We start from the raw sequence: 12,826 nt of genomic DNA on the forward strand, positions 1-12,826 counted from the left end.
AAAGTATTATATCTTAGATCTCAAAAAACACTATGGGCAAAGTAAAAATATAATTCACATTTTTCAGATAGGGAAATATGGGAACAATCTTAGTTCATAGAACTGGGAATACAGAGCTGATAAGTGGGGAAACATGTATTTAAACCTAGGTCTATCTGATGCCAGTGCACTGGCTTTAAGCATTCTATCCCTCTGATTGTAATTCAGGAAAAGGTCCTATGATCAAGGGACTTCTGTGTCTCCCAGCACATGACTTCCACTAGGTCATGGTGTGTCATGTTCAAAAAACGGTAGAGTTAAATCAGACGATGAAATGACAGGAAGAAAATATATTTATAAATGGACATCTTAAAAAAAGACACAGGCATACATACACATATTCAGTATCCAGGAATAGAATAACTAATGTTTATTTCCAGTGAAATCAGTATTGTCATTAATCATTCTAACTAGGATATATTAACATTATTATATGTGGAAATTTATAATTGGCACATGTTTTCTTTATACATTAATGTGATATAGAAATTTGTACAACATTTCTATGAGGTAAAGATGGGTAGTATTATTCTCATTTTACATAGGTTTATTGTAGGTACAAAGCTAGGAAATATCCAAAATATAGTTCCAGTTTGTGATATATATAAAATTCAGTGTCCTTTTCATTATGTCATATTGGAAGGATGGGAGAAAGACCTGCAAATTCTGAGCACATAAAGAACAATCTATGTGTTGTCAGTTTAGATTTCTTAAAATTCATCCTCAAATCATCCTAATTCCTCTTTTTTCTGCACTTAAAGTGAAATATACAAAGAAATGATACTTATTTTACTGAGTAATTGACAAAAGAACCTCATGATTCCTACAGATTTTATGTATAAATCATGCTATTCTTTTCTTAGGGAAATTCAAAACGATGAATAGGGTATTCCGTAGTGTTTAGCTAATACATACATAGGCTTCAGTTCCTGTTTTTGATATTCACTTGATACAATATATAACTAAGAAGAAACATTTGCAAAGACAGTGTTTCATCCTCTACTTGAATTATGGGTCTGGCAAGTCTACTATTTTTACATGTTTGTAGAAAATCAGACTATTACTCACAGGAACTTATGACTAGAAAGATCACTTCAAATAAATGTAAGATTGTGATTAACAGAACTCTGTAAGACAAATGTTTAGATATGAATGTTTTCATTTTTGCTACAAAGTACGTATAAAGTGAAACTACTGAACAAAGATTGATATACTTTACTGATGGTAGATATTACTCAAGGGTTTATGTATTTTACTTCCACAGAAGAGTTTTCAGTATATCATCAAGTAGATGAGACTAGAGGAAGTTAAGATTATAAAAGTATTCATTATTGCAAAACCATGTAACCATCCACATTTTAATACTTCCAACTTAAATTCTATATCTCAAATAAGTTTTCTGAAAATACTTTAGTGAAATGTTCTCTTATTGCGGAGATTTGAAGATTAAGACAAACTATTTTTAATATCATTCACTGTTTTGAGACAGAAATATGGATGAATATTTAAATTTTTCATTGAATTAAAGTGTGAGATAGTTTCATAGCTTGCCACTAGGAATTGTATGTAAGGTCATTGACTTGAGATTCCATAATTTATATTCACTTTTAAAGGATTTTATTGGATCTACGTCTTGACCTTACTTATATTGGTAATTTAAACTCTATTACTTTGAAAGCCAGCAAAACATGCAGATTAGAGGTGAAGTTCAAACTTCCATCCATAGAAAGGAAACACAGTTGCCAGATTCATGAATATTGGTCTTATTTTCTGTACAATTCAGGAAACTGTTCATTTGCATGTGCATGCTTTTAGAAAGTAAGACTTTCTGCTTTGATCTGTGTTGCATTTCATTTAACTTTCTGGTATGAAAAGCAACAGTTTGAAACAGGAAGCTTTTATTTATTAAGGGCCTACAATCAAAGGAAAGTTTCTTACTTTAAAATCAGATTTAGTAGTAAACAAGTAAATTAAAACAGACTTTCTAAGTTTGTACATTGTTTTTTTCTTCCCCTTGAGAATAATCTGATTTGTTTTATTTGTGGTTCTAGAATACATTTGTGAAATATTAATTAATATTTACAACATTTTTCACTTAGAATACTGAGAACAGTTCCTGAAATACTTTCTAATATTTTAATAAAACAGGGTTATGTGGTGAATAATTAATGTATAAGTTAAATAAAAGTGCCTTTTGTTTTCTTCTGGGTCATATGAGTGAATTTTTAAAAATTCACATTTTACAAAGTTCATTCCAGTGCCATCTTTAGAAAGAGCAATAACTTAAAAATCTTTTAAAAGATTATTAATTCCAAAAGTAAAAAAAATTAATGATCTTTATTTAGATGATATACAAAATACCTGTAGATTTAGAAAAGTCCATTACATTGACTACCTTTGAAAATTTAAATTATTTCTTTTGTTTATGGTTCCAAACAACTCTGCTAATATTCATTTGATAACTGATGCATGAAAAATTAAATCCTTTCATAAATACTTATATTGGAAATGCAAAGCTCTTTTATTTTCTTCATATATAAGTTCAAACAATTTATTTTCAAATATTTTTAGTAACAATCAAGTGAAATCAACAAATGATTTTGCTCTGTGAAAATTCATGAGATATATAATTATAACAAGATACTAGCAAAAATTATTAACATATCTCCAAGTTTCAATTGTTCCTAAAATATCTAATTATCAATATCCATTTCCTTTAAAGTCTCAGATATCTATCAGTGTGGAAGAATGGGAAGACACCAAGGACTCCAAAGAACAAAGTCATCACCGAAGCAACCACCGCAATTCAACATCCAGTGACCAGTCAGACCATCCCTTACTGCGGAGAAAGAGCATGCAGTGGGCCCGAAGACTGAGCAGAAAAGGTCCAAAACACTCTGGTAAAACAGCTGAGAAAATAACCCAGCAGCGACTGAACCTCTACAGGAGGTCAGAAAGACAAGAGCTTGCTGAACTTGTGAAAAATAGAATGAAACACTTGGGTCTTTCTACAGTGGGATATGGTATGCTCTTTAAAAGTATTGTATGCTATGGACTTGTGATTCTTGCCATAGTCGTTGCGTAGTTGGTTCAAATTTAGTAAGTTAAGAATCACATTTTTGTTTCACAGGCCAGTTTGAAGGAACTACTGACACTTATCTAATACAGAAAATTATAATGATGACAGTAAATGTTAAAAGTGTTAAGTATTTTCTTAGTTCTCTAGGCATTTTGTTGAACCTAGATTATGAATTATCTTAATTTTTAAAAATTATCTTAACTTTAATTTTCTCCAAAACTCTTCCATTTTAGAGATAAGGAAACTTAGTCAATAACTTCCAAATTATCTTGTTAATAGTGTGGCTGAAATTTATATCCCGTTCTGTCATGCTCTTACACACACACACACACACGCACATTCTCTCATACATGCAAACCACATCTTTGTTGTTTTAGGATCTAAGATAAAATGAATTTGAGGCATTGGCAAGTGACTAAATGTACCAGCCACAGATGAACTGAAATGTTTCCATCAAGTTTGTTTAGCTTCTTGTGGTCCAGGAACAGAAGTCTCCAAAAGCTTTAATTTGAAGCTCAAAAAGTACTCGATTTCATATAGTGTAGATCTGTGTTAATAATTATTAAGTTCCTATGTTGATCTGTGATTGCAATATAGACCAAAAAGCACAGCCCACATAAATAATGCAAGATAATTTTAAAATATATTGTTTACTACTTTACAAATTTTATTTAAAAAAGAAATTTAGTCAACTTAATACCAAATGATAAATAAAATGGTTTTGTTTTATATAGTACTTGGGTAAACCAGAAGCAAAGATTATAGAAGTATCATGCAGGTTAAGGATATAAAATGGAATGCATTCTATATTTACCCCATCTCAACTTTATTATTAAAGTCTCAACTTGAAACAATGTAATAAGGAGAAATTTTAATTATTGAATTAGAGTTTAAAAGAAGTTAACCTGTGTATCTCTAAACAAGAAAAGGAAACATATTTGCTAAGTACCTACTCTATGCCAGGAACTATGTGAGGTGCTTTATGTGTGTTTTTCATTACTCCTCATAACCCTGAGTGGATAGATGTCCCATTTTACCCTAAGAATTTGAAGCTTAGAGTTTAAAGACCTTGCTCAAAGGCATACAGTTGAAATGTGTTGGAGTCAGGATTCCATATGTAATTGAAATAATTATTTTTTACTTACTTAAATGTAGTTCACACTCATCCTTTACTAATAATTTTAGTTTAATCACACAAGATATTACATTAAAAAGTAAATTCAAAGAAAAACTCCTTTTAAAAATTATACCAATAGTTTTTTGCTAATTTGATGACACTAAGTATGATTGTATTTTTTATAGAACTTAGTCCTATAATATGTGTACTTCTGTTAGTTATTATTCAGCTACTCTTTCTTTTTTTGGAAAGTTCTAGTAAATGATTGTTCATCCAAGTTCCAGCTGTGTTTCATGAACACTGTAATCCAAGGCTGGTCCTGTAAGCAGTGTGGCAGATAACAGTTTGACTCTAAGTGACACAAAAATGCATGAGCTGGCTGCATGGGAGAATCATCAGGGAACATATTATGTTTTTGCTAATGAAACTTCTATCAGGTACCTTGCATTTAGTTATTCTCTGTGTTGTGTTTTTTTTTTTTTTTATAAATTAATTTAATTCTCATACTAACTCTTATAGAAGGGAAGAATGGATATTGTCCACCTTCTTTTTTTCTCTCTCTTTTCCTCTTTCTTCCTCTCTCTGTCCCATTCTAACCATCTATTCATTTATAGGTCCTTCAATCCATTCTAAGGCCATGTACTAGCCACCTTTAATAACATAAAGATTATGAAAACAGGATTTGGAATTTAACACATCATTGGCTTCTGTACTTCTCCATGTGTTCCTAACTCACAATAATTTATCCATGCAACAGATATTACTGGGCCACACGGGGAATAGAATGACTTATTCACGTAGGACCTCTCCATTTATGGAACTTACAGTTCCATAGTATCAACTGCTGCTAGTATCAACCAGCAGACTCACTGAATATTTAACCTCTCCAAGCCTCTTTTTTTATCACTGTGCCATGAGAATAATAATGCCTGTCATAATTTCTTGTGAGGGACAAATAGGATAATGAATAATAATGTACTAAGCCCAGAATTGGCATTCAGTTAATACCAAAAATCTCCCATATATCTATTGAAGTACTACTGTATGTTCATCTGTGCTTTATACATTAAAAAAGTAAGTTTTTTTTTTTTTTACCACTTCAACAAAACATAATTTGCACCCTTGGGGGAAATTGCCTCCATTAAGGGTACATGCTTTAAAACAATTATTTTGCATGTTTGCCTTCCTTCCTTGAGAGAAAGGGAATGTCTTACTCATCTTTTCATCTTTGTATCCCCAACATATTACACATTTCCTGACACATAGGAACCCAGTAACTGCACATTGAATGCGTGAACAAATTGGAGTGCTTACAGGTGAGAAAACAAGGTCTCAAATATAAATTATTTCCTAGCCTACTAGACACTCAAATCAGTACTTTAACTTAGGAATTTTGACTCTATGTCTCTTTATGTTTCCACTCTACCACATATTCTTTGTAATCTTGTCAATATTTTATAGTGATTTGTAGTTGAAAAGTGTTTTTACATACTTAAAAAAATGCATGATGATTGATTTAACCACAAGTCATAATCTGCTTTTTTCTGAGTTAGGTCTGGCATGCTCCAGAACTATGAATAGCGTACTTTTGACCTCTTGCCTCTTGGATATGAGACATAAAAGAAAGGGAAAGGGAAGAGTCAAAAGATGATTTTTGAGAGCTCTTGTTTGAACAATTAAGTGCATGGTGAGTGACATTTACTGAGCTAGAGAAAGAAGACAAACATTGGGGATCTTTGACAATAAATTTAACTCAGTCCTGAATAGGTGGTGTTGTAAAGGAAGCTGGATTTCTGCTATCTGGTTCTCAAGAAAAAAAATGAGATGTTATATAGACTGGAGACTGTATGTTGATAGAGCATAGAGATTTTAATTAAAATTGTAGGAGTAGATGAAATAACCCCTGGTGAAAGACTATAAAAGAACTTTGGAAAACATTTCACAAATATTAAGGGAAGAAATGTTTCTTAAACACAAGAGACTGCAATGTCTAAAACTGAATTACCCCAAAGATGTGCCACATTATGATAGTATGCTATCAGTTGGTTACATGTTTTATCATGACATTGATCCTTTATACTTTCAGAAGGCCATGTGGGGCCTTGGGTGGTCAGAGACACTCCTCAGGCTGGTTAGTTCCAGCCATAAGCAGTTTTGTCTGTTACCCCAATGTGAGTACAAATACCATTTCTTATGTGTTCTATGATGTGAAAAAAATGTTAGAAAGTATTGGACTGAGAAGTTGAGGCTAATGATTAATAATACCAAAGAGTATTATTGAGTATAGTAATAGATCATTGATGGACCTTGGTAAATGTGGTACATGTGCAAGCCAAATTTGAGTAGCTTGAGAAACGATGTGAGGTAAGGATTAGAATATAGTGGACTAAAATATATTAGAAACCCCAAGGTATTGGAAATTTAATTTATCTCATTGCTCCACCATTTGTTGCTCTATTGCCAAAATCACATCATGGTCCAAGATAGATGTGGGAACTCCAATTATTTTGTCCACATTTCATCAGGCAGGAAGGAGGGGCATACCAGAGAAGAAAAGTTCTCTTCAAGTAAAACATACTTCCAAGTAATTGTCCACATCATTTCTACTATATCCCATTGGCAAAGCATATGTCTTATTTTTGGTGGCCCAAATTTAACATGAAAGAAGACAAGAAAAATAACTCTAGTGAGAGATAACTGTCTGCCACAGTCGATATTTTTTAAGAAATTGCATTGTGAAGGAGAGGTACAAATATGAAGCTAACTGGATGGGAAAGTGGAGAAGGAAGACAGACTGTTTTGAAGATCAGAGAGATATAAGCATGTTTATTAAGATGGAGCCATTAATGAAGGAGTAGAAAATATGGGAAAAAATCATAGTTGGAACCCTTTGCTTAGATAATTAGAAATGAGGAAAAATACATGTTTTAACTGCAGTAAACTTGTAGGTATTTTGACAGGAAGTTGAGTAACATTTCATGTGATATTACATAATATGCGCGATATGGCCAATATTATTTTCTAAATCTAAAAACTCAATTTTGGAATGCATCTGGCTCCAAGGGTTTGGAAGATGGAATTTGAGGGCCTCTATGTTTTGGTAAAATAGCTAAAGTGAAAATCTACAAATTCTGTTTGCTTTCCATTGAACTTTTTGGGGAAATTTCTTCAATATGATTTTTAAAACTTCCCCTCGAAGTTCATGGCATTGTATACAAACTGGCCATGTGTTTTTTGGGCAAGTCACTATCACCCTGAAATTCATGTTCTTTAACTGTCAAGTAAGGATAATAAGGCCTTCCTAAAGGGATGTGATGTAGTAATAAAATGTATATATATATATATTTTTTTACTCTATAAGCTATACTGCAAATATGAATATACTTTTCTTTATGTTCGTTACTGGGATTATTCTTCAGTGATCTATTTAGAAGAGCTCTCACACTCACAAAAAATTACTCTTTCCAACTATTGACAGATTCTTAATGATTAGCTCATAAAATGGCACATACTAACTAATAAGTATAAATTGACAAATAAGTCTTCCTAGTGTGACTGCTGCTACAAGTGCTAGCCAGTTTTGATATGGACCGTTTTAAGTTTCATACTGTTACTAAAAGATGAAATGCCAAGGGAGGAAAAAGAAATTCTTTTAAGTGACAGATAACTACTAGTTAGACACTGGCTTTCATTACATTTATCAGAATATTTTAGTTTCTTTCTAAAGTAAATTTATAATTGCCTGAAATGATAAAACAAATACTGTTTTTTTTTAAAGATAATATGGAGACTTAATACTTTCATTCTCTTTCTTATTGGAAAAAAATGACCAAAATTAACAAAAGGATTGTTATTCCAACCCAAAGTTAAGGTAGTGGTAGTAGTAGTAGTAGCAGTAGTAATAGTAGTAGTAGTAGTAATAGTAGTAGTAGTAATGATAATCAGTTATCATTTTTGTATATGTTTAAAAAAATTCCCAAAATCTTAGTCAATAAGTCAGATACCATTTCTAGTACAAAATTATTTACAAATTTTTCTAAAACAAATTACCCAAGAGAGGAAAGCACAGTAACTAGATATTTCTTCTAGAATATTTTGCAACATTTAGTACTCAGGAGGAATTAGTATCTGAGGTCACTATAACAACTTCATCAACAATTTAGTATTTCAAAAGAAATTGATGTTAAATTTTTATTGTTTTTGAAATGTATTATTTACCTTTTTTCAGTATAAATGAGTGTAATAATATTGATTTGTAAAATCAATATACTCCAGGTGTAGATTCCCAGAATATGGATAATTTTATATTACTCTGTACTTCCAGAACTGATTCTCATGAGGAGGCAAGCAGAAACAGAATGATACATAGATGCACTTATTTTATGTTAATCTCATTCTGTATATAGAATATTAATAGAAAAAAACAAACTCAATGGTTTTCTCAATAGATAAAGTAATGAAGCTTTCAAAGGGGGTAATTGCTGAGCTGATAATGATTTCTGGTAAATGGAAATATTTGGGCAATGAATTTTCCATATATCTCTAAATTAAAACTATATAGTTTTGTGTCATGGAGTTGTAACATGTCCTCCTCAGAACATTAGTTTTTCAATGATATCAATATTTTTACATAATTTAACACCACAGTCAATTGCACTTAAATATACATATATTTTATCATTATGACTGGAAATTCAAATATGTTCTAGCATATGTGTATGAAAAATGTGGTCCATTTGAATAAAACGAAATATTTTTTACATTTGAGACAAAAAGTTAATTGGTTGAATGAAATTTTTACTCAGTACTTTTTGAGAGAGCAAAGAATGACTTCCTAATTGCATTAAAACAAAAAAAAAAGAAACTTCCAATTATGATGACCATTTGTGTTCTCAATTTCATTAACTAGAAAAAATATAAAACTCTAAGTGTGTAGACTCTGGACAAAAGAAAGCACGTAATTTTGTTACCTGAAGAGAGGGAATCCAATGAGTTAAGACTTACATGGGCTAGAAGTCAAGGGAATGGAGCCAAAATAAAATATATATATGAGATTTTCCACTAGAAAAATCAACCAACAGAAACAGATCCAGAAAAATGGGAATATTAAAGTAGTTATTACAATATGGTATATATATTCAAAATGATAGAGGTAAACAGAAACATGATAAAGACAGAAACTGAAAATATAAAAGAGACCATACTGAATTTCCTAGAGATCAGAATTTATGATCCAGTATGAAAATGAGAGGTGTCTGGATGACATTAACATCAGGATAACTATTGCAGAAGAAAATATCAATGAACATAAAGCCCTAGCAATAGACTATCCAAAATGCAGTATAGAGAGAGAAAAAAAAAAAACCTTGAAAAAATAAAAAGTGTTGTTTACTAATGGGACAGTATCAAGTAGTCATGTAATTGGTGTCCCAGAAGGAAAGAAGAGAATGAATATTTGAGGAAAATAATAACCAAAATTTTTCCAAATTTGATGAGAATTCTATTTAAGATCTTAGAAGCTCAATGAAGCTTAAGCAATATAGTGAATGAAGTAATTCCAAGACACAGTATACAAAATTGCTGAAAACCCATGATAAAAGACTTCAAAGGAGCTAGAGGGAAAAAGAAACTATTAGTAAAGAACAAATACACTTGACTCTTGAACAACACAGGTTTGAACTGTGCGGGTCCATGTATACATGGATTGTTTTCAATAAATATACATACAATACCCTAAAAGTGTTTTCTCTTCCTTATAATTTTCTTTATTTTTTTTTAATTTTTATTTATTTATAATAGTCACATAGAGAGAGAGAGAGAGAGAGAGAGGCGCAGAGACACAGGCAGAGGGAGAAGCAGGCTCCATGCACCGGGAGCCCGATGTGGGATCCGATCCCAGGTCTCCAGGATCGCGCCCTGGGCCAAAGGCAGGCGCCAAACCGCTGCGCCACCCAGGGATCCCTATAATTTTCTTTAAAACATTTTTTCTCTAGCTTTATTGTGAGAGCACAGTATATAATACATACACAAATATATGTTAAGTGTCTATTTATTGGTAAGACTTTTACTCAACAGTAGGCTCTAAGTAGTTAAGTTTAGGGGAGTCATATGTTAAAAGCAGATTTTCTCCTGTACAGGGGGCTGGCAACCCTAACTCTTGCATTGTTCAAGGGTCAGCTGTACAAGTATGACAGCAGACTTCTTGACAGAAATTTTGCAAACCAAAACACAATAGAAGAACATCTTTGGAGTACTGAAAATAATAGTCTACCTAACACTTTATACACAATAAAAATATATTTCTAAAATAAAAGCCAATAAAGACTGTTTTAGACAAACAAAAGCTGAGAGAATTTGTCAGAAACACATCTGCACTATGAAAAAAAATATTAAAGGAAGTTCTTAAGACAGAAGGAAATTAATGCCAGGTGGCAGTTTAGTTCTAAAATGAGATGGTAGGGGTGCCTGGCTGGCTCAGTCAGAAGAGCATGTGACTCTTGATCTTGGGGTCATGGGTTCTAGCCCCACAATAGGTGTGGAGATTACTAAAAATAAATAAATAAACTTAAAAATGATAAAAATAAATGGTAAATATTGTCAAAAATCTATTTCTATTTTATATATTTTGCTTAAAAACAATTTACTGTTTATAATAAATATTTTAAGACTTCTAGAATATATGGAAGCAAAAAATGTATGGCAATAATAACTAAGTAGGAAGGGAGAAATGGAAATATAATGTAGTAAGCTTGTAACACTATACATGAAGTGAGATATTATTTAAGTGTAGCCACTGAGAAGTTAAAGCTGTATATTGTAAACCCTAGAGCAGGGGCAGCAAAGTATAACACGCCAGTTTTTGTTTAAAAAAAAGCACCATCCTTTCTTGTTTATGTATTATCTGTGCATACTTTCAGTTTACTGTGTAAAAAGTTTAATAAATACTACAGAAATTATATGATCCAAAAGCCTGGAGTAATTACTACCTGGCTCTTTACAGGAAAACCTGTGACCAATGACCAAGAGAAACTATGAAATAACTAAATCAAAAACATGTAACTAATAACCAATAGTGCATATAAGTAGGAATGATTTTAAGAAGAAATTTTTAAAATCTCAACTAATCCAAACAAGGTAGAGAGGGGAAAAGAGAAGAACAAAAAGCCATATGGGATAAATAAAACACAACCAGCAAGAAGGTAGATTTAAACCCACCTATATTGTCATTTATATTAACTATATTAGCTATAAATGGACTAAACATTTCAATTAAAAGGCAGAAGTCATCAGATTAGATTAAAAGGGGCAAGATTCATCTCTGTATTATCTATAAATCCCACCTAAAATTTATTTATTTATTTATTTATTTTTTATTTATGATAGTCACAGAGAGAGAGAGAGAGGCAGAGACATAGGCAGAGGGAGAAGCAGGCTCCATGCACCGGGAGCCTGACGTGGGATTCGATCCGGGGTGTCCAGGATCGCGCCCTGGGCCAAAGGCAGGCGCCAAACCGCTGCGCCACCCAGGGATCCCTCCCACCTAAAATTTAAAGAAACAAATAGGTTTGCCTAAGAAAGCATAAAAATTATATTTTGTGCACTCATCAATCCAAAGAAAACTGAGTGACTATATAAATATTAAAGTAGACCCATGGATGCATGGATAAACATTATGTGAAGAGGAAAAAAGCCACAAAGAAATACACTGTATACTTCTGGAAAAGCCACTGTTCCTAGAAATCAATGATTGCTAAGGTTTGAGAGTGAGAGGAACTATTGGCTGCAAAAGGGTAGAAGAGAACTTTTTGGCGTTATGGAAATGTTCTCTATCATAATACTGGTATGGGTTGCAGTACCATATGCATTAGTCGAGACTCATAGTGCACTTGGAGTTAGTAATTTTTTTTGTTTGTTCTACCAGCGAGTCTATGAGATAAACAGAACAGTGATGATTATCCTAGGATAACTTAAGCAATATACTTAAAGTCATTTGGGCAGTTTACAGTTACTTCATAGATAAACATATAACTAGATGCCTAATTCCTATTGTGAAGATTGTATCTACATAGTATACTACCTCTCAAGAAAATTGCTTAAAAGGTCCAAGAAGGCAAGGACTTCGCCTACTTTTTCATTGCTGTGTCCCCAGATCTAGAATTGTTTGTGATTCTAATCATGTCCAGTTCATTTTATTAAATGACTAAGCTGAAGAACAAAATAATACGTGTGACAAATTATAATTATTAACCATAATAAAAATGCCTCCTATAAGTCACATGGAAATACTAAAGGAGAGCTGTAAAGTTGGAAAATAGGTTATTTTTAATTATTCAGGTAGTATGTTCAATATATTTTTCTTTCTTCAACTTCGGATGTTATTTCATGTGAAGTATCTTTAAATTTAAAGCAGTATGCTCAGTTGTTAAAATGAAAAAGGGAAAATAAATAAATATGGTCTTTCCAAAAATCTTTTAGACTTTCTGTAGTATATCCATTCTACTTTTTCAGATTATAGCTAGAGTCATAGTTTTAAATTTAGAAGTACATTACCTGAAAGCATATGAACACATTTGAAAATGTAATTAATGTTT

The 12,826-nt window shown here is 32.0% G+C and overlaps 1 protein-coding gene across 17 annotated transcripts in view; it reads left to right on the forward strand.

The window, feature by feature from the left end:
- KCNT2 (potassium sodium-activated channel subfamily T member 2) overlaps positions 1–12,826 on the forward strand; it is a 374,048-nt gene that overhangs the window by 342,469 nt on the left and 18,753 nt on the right. For 16 of the 17 annotated variants that reach the window (XM_072759479.1, XM_072759480.1, XM_072759475.1 and 13 more), the window contains one exon: positions 2,762–3,062. In XM_072759479.1, the coding sequence (XP_072615580.1) occupies positions 2,762–3,062 (301 nt within the window). Of the gene's footprint in view, positions 1–2,761; positions 5,552–12,826 lie in introns of all 17 variants that reach the window. The other variant, XR_012001790.1, reaches the window with a different exon arrangement.

Source organism: Vulpes vulpes, chromosome 5 (genome assembly GCF_048418805.1).
Source record: "Vulpes vulpes isolate BD-2025 chromosome 5, VulVul3, whole genome shotgun sequence".
Taxonomy (NCBI): domain Eukaryota; kingdom Metazoa; phylum Chordata; class Mammalia; order Carnivora; family Canidae; genus Vulpes; species Vulpes vulpes.